The sequence below is a fragment of the Natator depressus genome, chromosome 2 (assembly GCF_965152275.1).
Source record: "Natator depressus isolate rNatDep1 chromosome 2, rNatDep2.hap1, whole genome shotgun sequence".
Taxonomy (NCBI): Eukaryota; Metazoa; Chordata; order Testudines; family Cheloniidae; genus Natator; species Natator depressus.
Genome location: NC_134235.1, coordinates 152,275,947 through 152,296,786, shown reverse-complemented (window position 1 = coordinate 152,296,786; position 20,840 = coordinate 152,275,947). Strand labels below are relative to the sequence as shown.

The window sequence follows — 20,840 nt, the reverse complement described above, 5'->3', positions numbered from 1 at the left end:
GCAGGGGGTCCAGCAGCAGCAGCACCACCAATGTTTCTTCTGCTGGGTTTGTGGCTGCTAACTGGGGCAGATTAAGGTGAGCGGCGGCTGTTACCCACGAGCGGCGCTGACAGCGAGCAGGTGGGCTATAGGCCCCCGGCGGGATAACGGCGTCCGCCCTGAGCCGTCTCGGCGCGGCTGGCTCTTTCTTTAAAGGGAAGGGGGCGGGACTGACGGGGTCGCCGCAGCCAATGGGGTGAGGCAGCGGTGGGGGCGGGGGGCCTCGGGTCTCTCTGGGTCTCGGGAGGGGAGGGGGCGCGGCGCGAGGCTCAATCTCGGCGCGAGCGGGCGGCGCCATGGAGCTAACGGCCCCTCCGCGGCCCTGGGCCTTCCTCTCGCTGGCGGCCGCGGCGCTGCTGCTCCCGGGGGCGGCGGGTGAGTAACGGGGCGCGGAGGCGGCTCCGCGGGTCCCCGCCGGCTCCTTTCAACAACATGGCGCAGGGTCAGGCGGGCCGGCGGGGCTGGTTCCCAGCGGGGTGACCCCGACCCCCCTGCTCCGATGCCGCCGAGCCAGGAGCGGGGGCGGGTCTGAGCCTCCCCCAGGCCGGCCACAAGTTCGAAGGCGGGCGGTGGCGGGGACGCGCGGCTCTGCGGCATCCCGAGCCCGGCGGGCCCAGCCGAGCTCCCTGCGGGCGCCAGAGCTGGGAGCGGCCGCTCTGGCCCGGCCCGGCCCGGCCCCTGAGCTGACAACCCCGGAGCGACCAAACCAAGTCTCCGGCGCTCTTCGCTGGAGCTGGGTCCGTGTCCTCCCTGCGCAGCCACGGGCTCCTCCGCGCCCTCCCACCCGTGCCCGCTCCCCGAAGCTATGGGGCTGCACTGGTGTGGCAGGAGACGGTGGTCACTGGGGCTTAATTCGGTTTAGAAAGGCGTTATTGGTGGTGGTGGTGGTGGTGGCCCAAGAGAATGGGGGAAAACCCAGCTTGACCCTCAGATCCCAGCGTGAATTTGTTTGGGTCTCTCCGGGGACGTCTACGCTGCAGTAAAGGACCCCGTGGAGGTGTCTCAGAGCTCGGGTCAACTGACCCAGGCTCTTGGGTGCATACTGTAAGGCTAGAAATAGCAGGGGCCTGGACCCCAGGCTCTGAAACCCGACGGCCTGGCCGGGTCCCGGAGCCTGAACATCTCCCTTGTTGTTTTCAGCCCCACAAGTCCGAGTCAGTTGGACCAGGCTTAGAGACTTGCTCTGTTCATACATCCTTCTTGTTCACTTTGTCCTCTAGAGTTTTCTTGCACTATGCTTTGCCAGGTCTCAGCCGAACTTTGGGACTGAAGGGAGAGTAAGGATCTAAGGACCTATTCTCCAGGCCTTAGTCTTGAGCCCCTATTATACTTTGACATTTTGCAAATGCAAAATATACAAATGGGTGACAAGGTGCTTCATTTTATTGCCTTCATTTATACTCGTTTTTAATAATTGAATAATTTCCCTAATAATAATAGGGAAAAAATCTTGTATTCCCTTCTCTGCATTTCAGAAGACTATTTTTATCTCTGCCTACAATTATGAAGTCACATAACTTGGCAACTTGAAAATAACTTGTCAATCAGCTTCTTTCGAGTCCTATTTCTGTTAATGACACAGTAATGCTACAGATGCTAGAGCAGCACAGCTGCAGTGCGGTAGTGTAGAAGCTTCCTTCATTGACGGAAGGGTTTTTTCTGTTGATGTAGTTAATCCACTTCTCTGAGAGGTGGTAGTTAGGTTGATGGAAGAACTCTTCTGTCGACCTAACTGCATCTACACTAGGGGTTAGGTTGACCTAACTATGGTGCTCAGGGAGTGAAATTTATCATAGCCCTGAGTGATGTAGCTAGGTTGACTTAAGGCTTCAGTCTGGACTAGACTTGATAGTTCTCTGAACTATTCAAATCCTGTCATCTTCTTGAGACCTTACTAATCTCCTTTCTAGCGCTCAAGGTCTTTGCTAGCTCATTAAGCCAAGGTTTTAAAAATTTACCAGTCAACTTTTAGTCAAAGCACTATATCCAATAGCTATATTGGTCAATACTAAATGTTGGGAGGCGGGAGGTGTGCAAGTGATCTTCGTGAGCAGGAAATGCTCTGGCTAGAAGTCCATGTCCTCTGCTATTCCCAGCTGCTGGCAGCGGGGAGGGTGCAATAAGTTTTGCAAGAGTACTGACTCTCAATGATGCTAGGTAGCGGTCAGATTTTGGGGAAAGAAGGAAGTGATGTATTTTTTACAAGCTTCACCCAATAAGGTCTGTCCTTTGAGACACCACTTACAGTAAATTGTACAATGTTCAAAATATGGTCATGCCTGTTCTCTGGGTGTGGCTTCTTTTCAGTAGAGTCTGAATACATTCATGGGCTCTGTTGAGCTTTTCAGGCTTGACTTGGCGATGCTCATAGGTCGTGCTTGGCTCCCCTTTGGGGGGGGGGGGTTAAAATCCCCACTGGGCTTTGCTAAGCTCCTTGGGTTTGGCTTCTTCATGACTGGAGGCAGAAAAAAGTGGTGGTGTGTCACAGTCCCTGGACGAACTGCGCCTCTGACTTCTCTTGGCCTCTCTGAGGCTAGCCGCCTATATATCAGGCCATCACATCTTGCTTAGGATGGAATCATGTGATTCTTCTTGTTAGGGGGCTTATTCCTTCACCCGCTTCCTTCCCTGGTCCTTCTTGCATGAACAGAGAGCAACAATACCCAAAGTCCAAAGGTGCAAACAATTCGATGTTTATTGGGGTGAACTTCCAGCAAGCATGATTCCAGTTTCCTTCCTTAGTGTCCTCCTTCCCAGCTCTGACACCCCAGAGCCTTACACCTGTGTCCTTGTTCCCATTCCTGCCCTTAGCCAAACATGATTCCAATTTCCTTACCCCCATTCCCTGTTCCCATTTCCCCCTTTAGCCAAACGTGATTCCAATTTCCTTACCCACGTTCCCTGTTCCCATTTTCCCGACACCCACCCACTCGCTTCCTGATTGACTGCAGGCTATATAGTAAAACTTGAGTTCTGCTTTGCTATACCTTAACCAATCATTTTCCTGACATTTAACGAACCAATCCTAACATATTGTAACATGATTATGTAACCAATTATATCCCACCACCTTAATTAGTTCACACCCAGCAAAATTAATTATACTGCAGACAGGAACAATCACAGAACCAGACAGAGATTATACAGACAAACAATAGCAAAGTGGGAACTATAATGACAAGACAATACAGAAGTGAGGATTTCACGTCCCAGCTATTGATAAGTGAGTTCTTGCCAGACAGGATGCTATCAAACTAAGTTTCCTTTTACATTTTCTAGGCACTTCCCTTTCTCTGGAGGCAATAGGCATTATCAGGACAGGATTATATTCCTAACAGCCCAATAGCACCTGATTTCAGTGTGACTAGTTTGGAATGTGAGGATGTGACTGTTCGCTTCCTAGCTTATGGCTGCCTCTGCTGCTTAGCCAAAGGCCTTAGCCTAAGCACAGGGCCTCAGACTTTCGCAGTAAGAGAAGGCCCTTACACCAGCAGACAGTGATTTTGGTTCTTTCTTTTGTACCTCTATAACTAGCCAAGTGATAAGAATACACCTAAATTCTTAGAGTATAGGCCTTTACAGACAGGCCTGAATATCTATATCCTAACACCCCCCCTTTTTTTCTTTTTCTTTTGGGATCCTCCTGCCCAGGTATCCTGGAAAAGCATAGGACATATGGCGACACATTTCCTGATAGGGCCAGGTATCACGGTGGAAGGTGTCGATATTCCATTTGTCGCACTGCCCCTTGTGTAGTATAGTGCCCTGCACCTTCTCTCGAACGGGCATACCACACCTATTCCAATTAGTGTTCCAGACTTCCCATTAGAGTGGACCTGAGAAGGTTGGGTCCGGGTTGTCTAATACACTGCAGGGTTTGGAGGGCTTATTACATTACTTATAGGTTATCTCCCTATGCAACGTAACACAAGTACAGTTAACAGTACAAAATCCACAGCAACACCGAGTCCTGACCACTGCAGTATGGACCAACATCCGAGACACCCCCAAAACACTGCCTCTCCTCCTTCGACAAGGTCACGATCTTATGTGTCCAGTTGCTGGCAGTTGCAACAAGCTGCCCCTGCAGGTTTTGCTTGCTTTTGTCCATATCATAAGTCCATTGAATGTTCACAGAGAAATGGGATATTGTCCAAACCAGCTTGACCACTTGGTATGGAATCAGGCAGTGGGCCCTGGCTTATTTACAGCAATAAGATTCACAGATCCATTTGTGCACCAAAGTCCATATAGCAGCATGTAGATGTGTGTAGTTTGGTTATGGGCTGGTGTAATTGTGCCCCCAGTAATACGTACGTTCCCAGCAAAACACCTTATACACAGTACGCCCAATTGTCCACCCCTTGCATAGGCCATTGATCCTGCTCCTCTATAGTCATAAGAGAGGGGCACATCCAAACATCTTGTATTGATTTACACTATTTTACACAGCCCTCCATTGATTCCCAGTGAGCTCCTCCCCTTCTCATTATTTCCATAGGGCTTGTGGGGACCACGTTGGATGCCATTCCATTTCCAGGTACCATGGTAGCTATTACACAGGTGCTGGCCTCCTAGTTGAGCATTTTGCATTCCCATACACATCTTTCCCCCCCCCCCCCCCCCAAGGTCAGCCTTTTGAAGCCATCCCCCACCCATGTCATGAGGTTTTCTGTTCGTTAAAACACAACAATGCTAGTAACAAGACAGACATCACAAACAACACAAAACATGAACAAGGACACAGGTGTAAGGCTCTGTGTTGTCAGAGCTGGGAAGGAGGACACTAAGGAAGGAAACTGGAATCATGCTTGCTGGAAGTTCACCCCAATAAACATCGAATTGTTTGCACCTTTGGACTTTGGGTATTGTTGCTCTCTGTTCATGCGAGAAGGACCAGGGAAGGAAGCGGGTGAAGGAATAAGCCCCCTAACACTTCTGCTCTCAGACTGCGTGTTAAGTTTTAGTCCCCTGAGTATCAAACTTGATCACCTCTGCAGGTCTGAGTTAAGCTCAGACTTTGACATTTTGTTACCCTCTGGGGCAATGACAGTGGTAATCAGCGGCCATACAATTTCCTTAAAGCAAAATTTTATTTATTTAGAACAAATGTTCTCTCTGTAGTGTGTATCTTAAAAACTATAAGCCAGCCTAGTTTATCAGGCATTTAACCATCTTCCACACAGGGACCCTGGTTGGTCTAATTTCCTGAAAACTATTCTGAGACCTCTAGGGTCTGGAGGGCATACTCAGTTCCCTAAACTCCCAAACCATTTCTCATCCAGACTCAGGGAGAGACTCCTTGTAAAGTTGTGTATAGTCCTTTTGATCACACTCCTTCTCAATGGCAAAGTCACTTGTTAGCTGGGTGACCTGTTAGTTTCCAGCCTTGGCAGAACAAGGCTTGCATTTTGTTGGTGACAAACTTTTAAACTAACAGCTTGTCCATTGTCTTTCTGTTGTGTACCTAGATGTTCTTATCTGGGAAGCCATTATGTTGCTTCCCTGTTCTTCCCCACAGCCCCAGTGTAAATTAGATCAGTGCATTCATACAGGAAAGTTTTATAATCCAATGTAGAATAACTTCCCTCACTCACCTATTACATACAGTGTTCATAAAATTATTATAGATTGTTACGTATCAGCTCCACTTCTGTCACGGTATATACCAAGTGAACCCATGGGTGGTGCCAAAATGAACTGGCACATTAGATGTTTCAGAACTTGAAAATATGATCTTTCCTCTCTTTTCTTATATACTTTGAGCCATGAAAGAGTAAACAATGTTAGCATTTAAAGTATTATCATTGGCATCTGAATTAGCACCCATGTAGCTGAATGGTGCACATAATACATTAGAGCTTTAGTTTTAGGTTCTGCAAACAGACAGTTGTCACTGCATCTGTTACACTTGGGTCATATTTTGAGGCTGTATTGGCAATTATATAGAGCCTTAGCTTTCACGAAAAAAAAATTATATTCTGTAGAACAAGAAGGCAGCATGAAGGAGGTGCTGGTACCAGCTGAATCTGAGACCTGCTTCAGTGGGCTCCATCTTTTGTATTTCCCGCAGATCTTTTGTGGGGCATCGTCCTTCTTTGTGAGTACTTCAGTTCCTGTCTTTGTTGTTACTTGGGAAAGCAGCAATGTGAAATTTAGGTTATTCTGATCAGTTTCACATTGCCTGTAGAGTTTTGAATAGATGAGTGAAACTGACCAGAGTCTTACTAATTTCAAGCTGCTTAGAAAAATCATGAAGAACAACAAAGAAGTGGGAACCTGGTTTGTACACTCAAGAAGACAACATCCAATTGACTTTTATTTGGCTTATATTGGGAGCTATCTTTGAAGTCTTAAGGACTAAATTTTTTTGAAGAGATTAATTTTTATAGAAATTGATTCCCTGAGCTTCCTGTTTGAGAGGAATTTTCCTGCTGTTAAGGAAAAATGCAGAGTTTGGCTCCAAATCTAATTTGGGTGAACAGTTAATTTGATAACATCATGTGCCACCAAAAGACAATTTTTTTTTTGGCCCACCATTGATTTTTGGTAGTCCATATATGAAAATCAAATGAATTTCTTCACATATAAGCTATCAATTTTTTATTTATACTGATGTCAAAATATGTAGTCTGCAGACATTAGATCCTTAGTATTTGATTCATGTTATGTCAATTTTGTCTTCTGCGGTCCTAGGAATGCCATTGTGTTTTAAACTTGAACTGACATCATTAAATTAATACTTCGAAATAATTTAAGACTTTTATTTGTCTGGAATGCTATTTAAAGAGACAGTAAAAATAATAGCAGTTCAAAGAACTGACCAATCTAGAGGTTACTACTTGTTTGGAAAGCTACAGTGTAAATAAGCGAGTGTCCAGCTGAAGGCATTTAGCTGCAGAATAAGACTGTGTGTCCAAACAAATGGAGTTTGTTCTGAATGGGATTTAAGGTGCTGACTGGTGAACTGAGGGACGGACAGAGACTTCTTTTTTTTAATGTTAACCTAGCAGTAATCAGGAGATTGCTAATAGGTGAGTTAAGGTGGTAACAAATCCAACAAGAGGCTAGTTATCTTGAAATGAAAATAAAAGAACGATATAAGAAATGGCTCCTGGAAGATCCCAGGAATTCCAAGTGGAATGTGTGCAGTGTCGTATTTACACGTTATCATGAGAGCTGCACGTGTATGAAGTGTCAACATTTTTCCATTAGGGAGGAAAATACGCAAGAGCTTCAGTTGCAGTTAGGAACAGTAGAATTGCCATACTGGTTTATATCAGTGATTCATCTAATCCGGGAATTGCACCTTTGACAGTAGCCATACCAGCTGCTGGAGAGGAAGGTGAAAGTAACCCTGCATTAGGCAATTCTGCCAAAGAGAATGCCTTATACTGAGGCTAGCAATATCCAGTCCACCATCAAGAAAACAAGCACTTGAACTGGAATCATCAGAAAGAGAGAGAGACATATAGTTGTAATGTATGCCATAAATTCGGTTTTTTAGAATTGGCTATTTCTAGACCAGCAGATCTGGGAACTACTGCCCAATGTGATGTTTTCCATTAATTACTCAAGAATCAAGCAAAGAACCACTTGCAAACACAGTTATTCCCTGCCAGTTTCCCAGTCCCCCTCACAAGTGGGATTCAGGGCTGATCGCTGTGATTCTGGCCTTCAGGATCTCCAAGTGGGATTATTGCAACTCTCTGCAAGTGTGAACACTCTAGCACGGTGCTCCTCACTATTTTTGAAGTGGGGGCCATTTTGGTAAAAAAACAAAAACAAAAATCCTTCAATGTGAGAGCCATGGGGGGTTGGGCTGAGGGGTTTGGAGTGTGAGAGGTGGCCCAGGGTAGGGCAGAGGGTGGGGTGCTAGAGTGAGGGCTGCGGGGTGGGGCCAGGGATGAGGGGTGCAGGAGGGGGCTCAGGGCTGGGGCAGAGGGTTGGGATGGGGGGGCTCTGGCTGCGATGTGGGCTCTGGAGTGGGGCTGGGGATAAGGAGTTTGGGGGGTAGGCAGTGCTGCCCCAGGGCTGGGGACAGAGAACTCTTCCCCCCCTGCCCCCCCCAGCCCTCTCCCTGCAACCAGCAGGTAGCTCTGGGGGAAGGGGCCCTCTCTCCCCACTGCTGACAGGCAGCACGGGAGCTCCGGGGAGAGGGGTCCTCTCTTGCCCCTGCCGGCAGCAGGGAGCTCTGGGGCTGTGGGAGAGGCCCACAGCAGCCCTGCAAGCCTGAAACTTGCTCCCCTCCCCAGTTCCCACCTACCTCTCCTCTCCAGGTCCCTGCTGTGTGGCCCTTTAGAGCTGCTGCTCAGCCATTTATAGCCTGCTGTGCAGCCATGCAGCTTAGAGGAAACCTAGGGAGCCGCACTTAGGGTCGATGGGAGCTGCCACTGGCTCGCGGGCCTTGCAAAGAAGAAGGTCTAGCATTTTAAAAATTTCAGTTAGTTCACAGTGCAGCAGACCATGTCCTTGGTGTTAACTCTTTTCTTTGTTTCTACTTGCTAAATTGCACTGAAAGCCAAAAGTACGCTATATACAGTTCTTTCCTAATAACTGCTGTAGTTTCACTAAAATATTATCTGATTAGGAATTGGTGTGGGATGAGCCATAAAATAATCTCTCTATTCGGATGTGGACCACAATTTTTAAAAAGTTTGAGAATCCCTAATTTTAGGTGATATAAATTTAACGTGGAAGGATGATTTTCATAATCTGAATATCTATATAGATTGAACAATCTATATTAGTCCATATCAAGGATGCCGGAGAATGAGACAATAAATGGTGTAATGATGAAATTTTGTGAATAGGGTCCAGAGAATTAAAAAGAGATTGGAAATGACAGTGGGCATCTATCACAGATCTCCTAGATTGAAGAAGAACTACAAACAAAATTCTAGACCAATTATTGAGATATTTGAAATGGGATATAGTTTTCATGGGGAATTTTAACTATCCAGATATCAGCCAAACATAATGCTCAAAATTGTTAATAAGTTACATAAGACAATCTTATGATCTGAAGTTGACATCATGAACCATTTCTTACAACTAGAGGAGAACTGATCGAGAGTAAAGTGAAATTTTGGTACCAGTGACTATGGGCTATCTGAATTCACCATTCTAAAGAATTGTTCACATATACGCAATACTAGGGTATTAGAATTGAGTATGGTAAAGTTTAGGAAACTAGGAAATCTATGAGGTATAATTGAAAAGTCTGCATTACGTCTATTGAAGGACCTTTTAGAGTCCTCAGAGGTTAAATGTTTGTAGCGATTATCCCTAAAATTAATCGCCCAACTTAAAAAAAAAAACCAAACAAACAACAAACCAACCTTAAAAGCTACTAGTACTAACTCAAGACGAATAAAACAAATTTTGAGATTCCTTGACATAACTCTTTTTGAAATTGTTAGAATTTCAAGCTAATATTTTTGGTAAATTTTATTATTATTTTTATGATTAATTATTTTATTTTATTATTTTTATTAGCAAATGTACAAGTGGTACAGTAAAATGGGAAAAAGTTCAAAATATGAAGTAAGGAGATAAAACAGAGATGTATAAGTGAGGGGAAAAAAGAAAAATGTCAAAAGGGCTTAGGTTGGCATCACATGTTTTAGCCATTCAGTAGCCTTGGAATCAGCAGTGTGGATTCTGGAAAGTCATCCTGGTAGACCAGCATGAGATGAGCAGCTGTTTAGTAGGAGTGCAACATCCTTCACTCTGCCGCTGCACTGAGGGCTGTTTGCGTCCCCCAGGTGTGGTGATGAGTCTGCTACCTCACCCACCCTCATTTGAAATGGTTGAGCTTGCAACAGAGATAGCATGGCAGCTTGAAGCCAGGCAGTTGCTTATCTGACTGAGTGATGGGGAGGGAGTTTCTTAAGAGAGAGCAGATCATTACCATTCTGCTTGTCACGGAGTGGCAGTGTCTGCTGTAAAGATGGTTGGCAATGTAGTAAACAGATAGGTCTTCTGCTGATGAGTCAGTGATGAGGGGCTTCCCATATATATTTGAAAAGTGGTAGTTGTGGTATCTTCTGAATTTTATCAGGGAGGTTCTTTGCTGTAATATGAGGCTTGATGTTAGGAGACAGGATATTAAAGAGGACTCGTATCACTTGGTATTTGTTGGTCTCTCTTGTTGTTATGGTCATCATTTGATTCAGTTGTACACCAGCTAGCTTTGTGTGGGAAGAGTTTAGCCGTACAGGAGCACAGTATTCTCCAGCTGAGTAGCAGAGAACTAGTGCCAAACTGTGCAGTGTTTACTCATTAGTTCCCCAAGTTGAGCCCACAAGCTTATTTAGGAGACCATTTCTGCTCTTTATCTTCTGAGCTTCCTTGATTACGTGGTCCTTGTTAGGTAAGCGTGTGAGTTAGAATTACTTCAAGATGTACTGACTTAGGGTCATGTGCCAGTCATTCTCCATATAAGAAGATGTTGAGTTCATTGATGTGGTTGAGATGGAAGCTTGTCAATACTGTCTTTGACACGCTGGGCTTAAATCTCCACTTCTTGCAATAGCCAATGATGGCTTCCATGTCAGGTTGTCCCCAGTTTTCTTGAAGTGTATATCTCTTGAAACAAGGCAGATGTCCTCTGCATACTTAAGATATTGGAAGCAAGTCATTTGTAAATATATTGAAAAAAGTTGGAGCAAGAACAGATCCCTGAAACTGGAAGAGGAGGAGGGGGCCAAGGGAATAGACATGTGGTGGCTTGTCAAAGAGGAGTCTAGGAAGAAGATGTGTGCACCTGTGGGGAAAGTTGCTCTGTGTGTGTGTGTTCGGGTGGGGGGCATTTGCGGAGCCTAAAAACAGGCCTACTGGCTGTCTTCCCCCTACTGTCCATTGGGACTGGGACCATACCAATGTGCTTTATAAAGTAGGTGGCTTCTGTCCTAAAGGCTCGGCAAATCCATCTTCCATCCTTTCCCCCCACTCCTTGATATATATGAGGTTGTAATAAGAGTCCAGAGTTCCTGGGAAGAATGGAGCTGCTTGCAAGTATTTAGTGTCTCTTAAGAGAGCCACTGGCAGAGCAGCAGTCCAAGCACTAAAAGGGTCAGTTTCTACTTGCATGCCCAAATTACCCACTTACCTAGGGAAAGTAATTGGAGATTTACAAGGCTATACTAATATGGATTCAAATAATTTTGCTGTAGATCTTTATTCTCTAAAAGGATTTCCTTGTGCACTCTCCTCAATACTCACTTTTTAGTAGAGGATTTCTCTTCATGTGCTGCTTCAACCATCATATGGCAGAGAGACCCCCACCCATATGCGAATATCAGTTATAGTATTGTATTAAACTGTAGCATTCATATTCCATTACTAGAGTTGAAGGTTTACAATCCTGACTTAGTTTCATGTGAAATTGTGAATGTAATGTCAAATCGGAAGCGTAACTTCAGTCCTTAGTAATATAATGGATTACATTGAGAGAGAACCTCTTCAGATATTTATTGCATAATGGACCCATGAACAGAAAACAGATTAGGTTTGTAAAGAACAAATCGTTGTAGACAAACTTGTTAATTCTATTCTTTTTATAGAATTACCAAATTAATGGATAGAGGGAGTATAGTAGGTACATTTAGAATTTAATAAAGCATTTGATAGAATATCTCTTGGTTTTGAAACATTCAAAATAGCTTCGTTTTGGAGCACAATTACAGAGATTGAAAAATGTCTGACAGGACTGTAAACAAAGAGAAATGATTTAGTACCCTGCTGGGTGTATAAATAGAGTGAAATATTACAGAGGAGGCAACATTCCTTTAGACCCTTCTCTGTTTTTACTTGATATACAATCGAGGGGGGTAAGCCTTGTTTCCTTTTCCTACCTCAAGGAGTTATTTCCTACGTATCAAACTCTCACATTATGTGAGGCTCATACAGCCTATGGCCTTGTTTTGGAAAAGGACACTTTCCTTGGTAAACTGGCTGTTGCAACAGTAATACAAATAATAATAAATAACAATATTCAGCATATAGGGGCCCTAGTCCTAGACCAACACCCCACTGTGATAAGTGCTGTACAAACATAGAATAAAAACCATGGGAGAGACAAAAATGAAATGACTTTCCAGTTTGATTTATATATTGGATGCCATCAGGGCCAAATGGAAACCTTTTAGGAAATCAAATGCTGATGACTCATATGTATTAAATCTCAGTTATTGTGGAGTATAGTTTATTATGAGAATTCTGTTTGTATTTTGGACTGTATGAAGTTGTTTGTGAATTCTTGAATATTCTAGATGTGGCAATATCCCTTACTGACTGTGTTTATAATGGAATATTTTATGGTACTTTTGATTTTTTTTTTAAAGTAGATAATCTATCCAGTAGCCAATAGTGGTTCTACCTGTTTTTTTGGCAGCTGACCTTAGATGCTTTTTCCATTACAAAATCTTAAAAAATGCAAAGCCAGTGAACTCTATTTTTTGCAATGCTATTGCTTAGCAGCTGAATCTGTTTCCCTATAAAACATTTTTTAAAAAACAAACATATTTTGTTTCAAGGCTAAGTTACTGTTTTTGCCAAATTTCAAGCTGAAGTTAATTTATTTTATAGTTGTAATCTCCTAAAACTGCCTTATACTAGAAATGCTAAAAGACTGTTTAAAGGAAAGCTGCTCTTAATTATACCATAGCTAAATAAAATATTTACTAAACTAAGAACATTATGCAACCTGTTTATGATGAAGCTGGTCTCCCTCAAAACTGCAAATATTCCTCTTCCTTTGAGAATTCACAGCGCCCCACCTGCGACATCTGTTCATTCCTTGCAGTGCCAGAAGTGTCAGCAAGGACTTTTTTCCTTTTCCACAATGAGAACAGGTATAAATGTGGCATTTGACTAGTATATCATCTGTAGGTTACACGTGCTACTCCTGGAGTAATTCTGTGCCACTGCGCAATGCAGAATTTTGCAGAAATTAATGTGCATGCAGAGTTTCCTTTCCTGCACAGAAATGGGCTGCTAGCTGCCACTAGGGACTGCTGGACCCAGCAGAGCTGAGCTCACACATAGAAGACACTGCTGGGAGGAGGGAGCTAGAGAATTCCTGGCAACTGTAGTTCCCAGCGTGCCCTGGGGGAAGGAGAGGGCGGTGCACAGGAAACTCCATGCAAGCCTGGGACCAAGCATCAGGCTATTTCTCCCTCTGGATCCTGGGGGGGGGGGGGGGAGCGGGTGTCTGGGCAAGGGGGTGGGGCATGGCTGGGTTCTGGGTGGGGGAGGGGATGTGGGTATCTGGGCCGGGGGGGCCCATGGCTGGTCTCTGGGGGGTGGAGATGTTGTGGGTGTATGGCCCCCTGGCAGGGCTCGGGCGGGGGGGGAGGGAAGGGGTCACAGAAACAGGAACTGGGTTGTCATAGCAGTTTCTTTAACTCTCTACTCCTGGGTGAATTTTTTGTGTGTCTGTATTGTTACAGACATACTTGCTGACAGGTATTTTGAAATAAATTACCAAAATAATAGAAACTGGTGTGATTATGTAGTGTTATTATGACAAATAACATTAGCAGAATTTTTAATTTTTTGGTGCAGAATTTTTAATTTTTGGTGCAGAATGCCCCCAGGAGTAACATGCATTTTATTAGTCTGGTGAAATCCATTTAGACCAGTTCACAAGGAGTTTAATGCATGGGGTATGCATACATGTGCGCAGTTTTGTTACACAATGATGGTTTGTGTTTTGTTTTGTTTTTTTAAAAAAAAAGGTAGAATCTTGCATCATTATGTTGGCACCACACATAGATGCATGCGTAGTTAAGTGGAAATTTCCATTCATTAAATAATGTTCTCTTAACGTTCTGTTGGCCCTGTACATGCATGCTCTAATGCAGTGGTCCCCAAACTTTTCAGGGTTGTGCCCTCACCTTACCCCTGTCTGTGTCCTCCTGCCCCTCCCCCGGAGCCAGGGCCGGGAGCAGGGCTGTGGCTGGTGTGTGTGTGGTGGGATGCAGACAGGGATAAGGGGGCTGAGGCTGGGGCCGGAGCCTCGGGTGGGGCTGGGGCCGGAGCCTCGGGTGGGGCTGGGGCCGGAGCCAAGCCCGTGGCCAGGTGTGCTCTGCTCCCGCCCCCGGCCTCGGCCCTCGGCTGGGAATGGAGCAGCTGCCGAGGTTGGGGGTGGGCACAGGAGTGGAGCCGTGCTGAGGCTGGGAGCGGGCCAGATGTGGAGCTGGGAGCCAAGGTTGCAGCAGGGGGAGGGACTGGACAGAGCTGGGAGTAGGGAGGGGCTGAGTGGCACTCCCTCCCTGCCCCCATGGGGGGCTGTCCTGGATCCTGCCATTCCCCCCTGAATGTTCCTTCGCACGCCAGTTTGGGGACCTCTGCTCTAATGTGTATGTATGTGTGTGAAATTAGGCAGAGTGCTGAAGGAATGCTGTTTCATTCTTTATAATCTATTAATATATAGAATATAGCACATGAGTTAAGGTTCCACTCATTGAACAGTGAGGATGAAAATAAATATTGAACTGCTGCTCCATTAATTGCACTGCCCAAATTGTACTTTGCACGAGGGAGAAATTATCCTGTAAAAAAGAGCACAGCAAAGTGGCAGTTAAAATTGCAGCCTTAACTTTAGCATTTCCTGACTTCTGAGTGCTTCAGCTTGCAACCTCTATGTTGCTTAGGGCTTGTCTACACTACCGCATGGGGTTGATCTAAGATATGCAACTTCAGCTACGTGAATAGTGTAGCTGAAGTTGACGTATTTAGATCTGCTTACCGCGGTGTCTTCATTGCAGTAAGTCAACAGCTGATGCTCTCCGGTCGAATCCGCTTGTGCTCCTCGTTCTGGTCTATACTAGACGCAATAAATCGACCTCCGCTGGATCGATCATTGCCTGCCGATCCAGCAGGTACTGTAGACAAGCCCTTAGAAGCACACTTCCATGCACACTCTTACCCACTTGTGTATATGTATATATCAGTGGTAGGTAACCTGCGGCCCATGGGCTGCACACAGCCCGTTAGGGTAATCTGCTGGTGGGCCGTGAGACTGTTTACGTCGACCTTCTGCAGGCACAGCCGCCCGCAGCTCCTAGTGGCCTCTCTGTCTACTGTGCTAGGTTGACAAGCCTACATAGAATCATCGGATCAGGTTCTCTCTTCCTAGCTAAAAAAAAGTCTGTTTACAGAATGAGTCTGCTAGCTCTCCCCCTGAGACTACTTCAGAGAGTATACTCCATTCTTTCTTTGCCTCCTGATATAGATAGTGGTCTGTCCTCAATTCCCTTCCCTCCCACTGCTTCTAGTCATATGTTGGCTCTTGACTGTAGCCCCCAGTCTGACCTCTGGTCTCCCTTAGGATTCTGTTCTGCATAGGTTCTTGTTCCGCACTCATCAACATAGTATCTGAGCAACTTGGAGTAGCTCATTAAGCAACATGACTAACATCTGTCATATGTGTTCTCTCATCTTCTTTCCGGGGGAGAAGCGTGTGCAGTGGAGTGTTTTGTTTTGGAATTTTTAAAATATATCTACACTCTCTTCTACTGCTGCAGACTCCCATTGACTTCAGTGAGTTTTGGATCACAGTGAGTTATATTTGATAGTATGATCTAAAGTAGGAAGCTAAACCTAGCAGAATAAAATTATAAAGCCAATCAAAGAACTCATATTTGTAAACTGATCCTCTGGCTTTTTGATTTATAGGAGCCATCCTGTATGTATCTTAAAATATATCAAATCTGACATGTAATGGATGTTAGCATTTATTCTTGTGCTAGTTTAATAATAAGCCAAATGGATTAAAAACAGAAAATTGTCTACTCTGATGTGATTTTTGCAGTTTTGTAAATTTTTAAAGTATATATCCTAGTGAATTTAGTTCTGGTGAAAGCTGTTGGGTTATCAGCCCTGGGGTCTAAATCCTCTGTGTACAATCCCTTCAGGAACAGCTTTCCTACACTGTTTTGGTAGTAGTCTTCAATCCTGTCTTGGATGGACCACCTTAGGCATTGTAAACATTCTGTGACTGTTCAATATATAGCATCTCTTGAGTTCTGAATTTTAAACATTAAAGAACATGGATGAACTGCAGAGTGGAAAAGCATAAATAGTTACTTTTCAAAACTTATATAGAACATTAAAAAGGTAGCTAAATTCACTGTGTATATTTAAATTATTTTACTGATGCTAAGGAATTCTTCATTTTTCCTGTAGGTATGTCATGTTGTTATCATGCAAAGGATAACTTAATGTGTCGTGATGTTTGTGAACAGGTAAGCTTGTTTTAAACTTGGGCAGTAGCACGAAAATTGATTCACTTCTGTATTTATATATTCAAGATTTTAACAGTTACTTGAAAAGTGGACCTGAAATTGATAAGGGTTTCACTCCCACAGGGAATATTTATATTCGGTACATGTAGACACTGAATGTCACAAGAGACCTTGGTAGTCTATGTAATAGTTCTGTTGTTTTAATGAACAGATTTTAACTCTTAAAGCTATATTCTTCCCTCTGATATATGTAAAAACTCACATTGAAATCAGTGGGAGGTACATGTGCATATTTTAGGTCAGAATTTGACCAAGAAGCATCAGACTTACAGATGTGATTCACACTGATTTCTTAGTTTATCCTTTACCTCCTCCTGCTTTTCCTGCCCCCCCCCCCCGAGTTAGATGTCCCTCCCCTTGTAAAGTGGCTTGAGTGACAGCTGGCACAGACTCAGACTGTACACCAGGAAGAAGAGGAAAGTGAGGAAGAGTGCCTGGAATAAAGGAGCACTTGAAACCAGCAGCAGTCTTCCCTTCTTCACCAGATGAGGGAATAGTTTTGTCTACTTCCACTCAGTTTGATGATTTCAAAATTGTTCGTGGCAGATAAGTTAGAAGTCCTGGAGCTAATGTAGGAAATATCACATAAGCTTTTGAACATTCTGCATTCCTTCATGTCTAGAAGGCTGGACATGCTAATTAACATGGGGCTATTGGAAGCTTAATTTTTTCCATAGTGACTTATGGATGTGAATCACGGGAAATTAATGCTGCTGGCAAGAAGAAAACTCAAGCATTTAGGATGTGGTGCTGCCAAAGACTCATGAATATCTCCTGGATGGCAAAGGAGATGAATGCTTGTGTAAGAAATATTGGAGAGAAGCAGACCATGTTGTCAGAAATCAGTAGGCATGAACTTAGGTCACATCAGGCATAGAGATGGAAATACCCTAAAGCAAGTTATCATAGAAGGAATGGTGGTAGTAGGGGATGACTAGAGAGAGGGGAGAGAGATGGTATGTGGCAGATCACTGGGATGTCAGCTGCTAAGTGCATGAAGCTAGTGATGGATTGATAAGTCTTCTTTCTGCTATGATGTCACCAATATTCAGACATGAATAAATTGATTTTACTTAGTCATAGAGTTTAAGTCCAGAAAGGACCACCAGATCATCTAGTCTGACCTCCTGTGGCCATTAACACCACTCAGCACCTTCACACTAAACACAGCAACTGAAATTTGACCAGAGTTTTACAGCCCACTTACTTATTACTGTGGGAGTCAGCTCCCCTTCCCCCCCAAAAATTATGTCAGAGTTTAGCATCTGGTGCATCTACCTCTGAAAATATAGATCAAGTCCTTTCAAGTGGGTTTGAATATCTTTACGTGCACCCAGTTCCTGGATCTCTGATAGCTGTGGCAATGCATCAAAGGTCCAGATAACAGGGACCCCCAAAATTTACACCAAAAGACAAGGATATAAAAATTAATTTATTTTTCTGGAAAAATTACTTCTTGTCAAACCTACAGATGAGCACTACAAATTACCAGGCACTTCTGTCAAAATATGATTATCTTAATTAGGACAGGGTATCAAAGTTTGAGAAACTCCTTCAATAACATTAGGAGGAACTAAAGTCTGCTGTAGCTGAATTGGTAGTTCAAATATCTCTGCAGCATGATCAGTGGCCACCTCCATTGATGATCTGGGTTTCTTGGTACAATCTTCAGGAATATCAGAGGAGGTCAAGACAACACTTGAAGACCTCCCATTTGAAGGTTGTGAGCTCTTGTATACAAGAACTGATGAAGCCCTCCAGTCTCTGAAAGATTTGAGAAACATTCCCCGTTCCTTGAAAGTTTACCTGCTAGCCCATAGGAGAAAGCAAGCCAGGTCACAAAGCTCCTCTAGATAAATACCCTCCACCTATTACTATAATCCAGACGTATAATTGGAGCTGCTGAGGAAGAACCACAGAGGATAAATGACCATTCTTTCTTCAAATGATTGTACACCTGTATTCTGGTGACTACCAAGCAGTGATCCCAATCAGGAGGTAGGTGCTAAAGAAGTCCTATTTAAATTATGATTTCAGGACAGTCTGTTCCAAAGCAGGCATCAGATCTTGAGGCTTCAGCTAAGAAACAGTGCTGGGGAAAAGTTTGTACTGATCCCAACTTAGCTGTCTTGCGAATTTCTGAAATTGGTATGCTTCTGAGAGAAGCTGCATGAGACTTGGTGGAGTAGGTTCTAAGCCACATGGGTGGATCTAATCTAGCCAACTCCTTGCATGATATAATGTAATTAGATACTCTGTTAAATAGTCTTTGGATGGATATTGCCTGACCTTTCTCTCGTTACAAATTCAGCAAGCAGCCTGGGGTCTTGCTCTCTCAAAGTAATATGGAAAAGCCCTAATCACATCAAGGGTATGGAATTTGGCTGCCCCCAGGTTGGAGTGGGGTTTGTGAAATAAATATTTACAAGAAAATCTGGGAATAAGATTTAAGGATCCCTTTTGTCTTTAGGAACACCATTTAAGGTGGACCAGTCATGAGGGCCTGAATCTCCACTATCCTTCAAGCTGATTTTATAGCTACTGAAAAAGTAATTTTCATAGATGGTATAGAGCAGTGATGGGCAACCTGCGGCTCATGGGTATAGAGGAAAAAATTGCTAGGGGCTCAAATGGATGTCCCGTTAACCACATTAACATGATATTTAGGTCCTAGGAGAGAGGGGGCTCCTAGACTGGGGGAAATGCATAAATAAGGCCCATGAGGAATCTAGCAACTGTAGAGTGGTAAAATGATCGTGGACGTAAGGATGATGAGCTGATGTTGCTGCTAAATGGGAGACACAGGGTTTGAGGGTAGGAAGGGAATGAAGCTGAATGTGGTGCCCCACGTTAATAATCTCCAAGACTGAGTGGCCTGAGATAATTTGCTTCCAGGCCTTCCAAAAATAAAAAGGTGATTGCCAAAAGTGATGGCAGGGGAGTGGGAAGGAAGGGTATTCTCCAAGGGCTCAGTTTTCAACAAGGACAAACTGCTGCCATGAGGTGGACGTGGGGTGTGCAGTAGGAGAGAGTCTTCTCTGTTTGTTTCTTCGATATGTTGTCCACATGGATTCCATAACCCACCTTCCTTCCCCACAATTATGGGGTTCTGTACTACCAGGATTCTGTATTGGCAAAGGAACTGAGAGTCAGTTGGGCCAGCTCCACACTTTGCCTTAGGGTGAGGAGGCATGAGGGCATCCAGGGTATAGGAATGGCCCTAATGCACACTGCTTGCCAAAAGAATCGAATCTCTGGGCACTTGCACACAGAGTGGGATCCATGTGGACAACATGTCTTGAAGAACCACAGTCACTGTAAGATAAGTAACTTGTCTGACGATATCATTTGCCTTGATTCCTTCTCACCTTGCAACTGTCATGGTTGGGGGAAATGGGAGTAATATTTTTAGTGACAACCTCCCTCCCCCCCAACCCCCCAGGATGAAACTGTCATAAATATTCATTGGGCATCTGTTACATATATAATTTGGGAAGCTGTCCATTTTCTGCTCAATAACTTGGGGAGCTCTCTACTTTCCAGTCACCAAGGAGCTGAAATTGGTTGTTCTAAAGGGCACTGAGGCACTGCCAGTTGGTTTTAGAATGGGACTGGCTTGCCTATGCTTCTGAGGGCCAAAAAATCTTTGAAAGCTACATGAATTTCAGGCACTCCTTACCAAAGGGTAGGAATCCAGTCAAATGATACATTTAGAGAAGTGGAACTGCAGTAAAGTAATTCCTTGTTTTCAGTCAAAAGTTAGCTGGAGTGTATTTATAAAATGTGTCTTGTAGCGAGGAAGCATGAAATTAGGTTCTAGCAGCTTTGTTTCTCTTGAGTCCCCAAAGATCTCCATATTATAACTTTTGCTACAGTCTAACTTGTGGTTTTTACTATCAATCTCATGCTGTTGAATGGACCAAGAGTTCCTGATTAGGAGAATATATATTCCATTTTTAGAAACAAGAAGAAAATTTATTTCCCTCTCCAAAAACAAGTGCTGTATGTCTGAAAGATTGTCCAGTAAACTCAAATTAAAGTAAACTTTCTTTATATATGAATGTGTTATGTACGTTTCTACACAAATTTACTGCTAATGAAAGTTATCACAAAAACTTACTAATTAAATAAAACCAAACTGTGAATTTAGGAAAGGGAAAATTTAAAAAAGAAGTCAAATGAGCTTGAATGTATACTTATACTTTTTTTTCCTAATTAGTTCTGATATTTTAAAAATGTGTTATCTTCTGATCTTCTTTGTAACAGATTTTATCCTCTAAAAGTGATTCCCGTTTGAAACATTTGCTGCAGCGGGCACCAGAATATTGCCCAGAGTCAATGGTAAGCCTTGACTGTTTTTGATAAAACTGCTGAATCAGTATTGACAATTTTAAACATTCAAAAGCCATGAATGAAGTCTCAAAAATCATGAAATTTGGCTTAAAAATTGAAATTTAAATATAATAAATTTTGGGTTCATTTTATTTG

At 43.7% G+C, this 20,840-nt stretch overlaps 1 protein-coding gene across 2 annotated transcripts in view; it reads left to right on the top strand.

Moving 5' to 3' along the window:
* The first annotated feature begins 309 nt into the window (after positions 1–309).
* Positions 310–20,840, top strand: part of RECK (reversion inducing cysteine rich protein with kazal motifs) — a 141,533-nt gene continuing 121,002 nt past the window's right edge. Inside the window, exons 1-3 of one of the 2 annotated variants that reach the window (XM_074945139.1) lie at positions 310–414; positions 16,234–16,292; positions 20,619–20,693. In XM_074945139.1, the coding sequence (XP_074801240.1) occupies positions 336–414; positions 16,234–16,292; positions 20,619–20,693 (213 nt within the window). In that variant the 5' untranslated portion in view covers positions 310–335. Of the gene's footprint in view, positions 415–16,233; positions 16,293–20,618; positions 20,694–20,840 lie in introns of those variants that run through there. The other variant, XM_074945137.1, reaches the window with a different exon arrangement.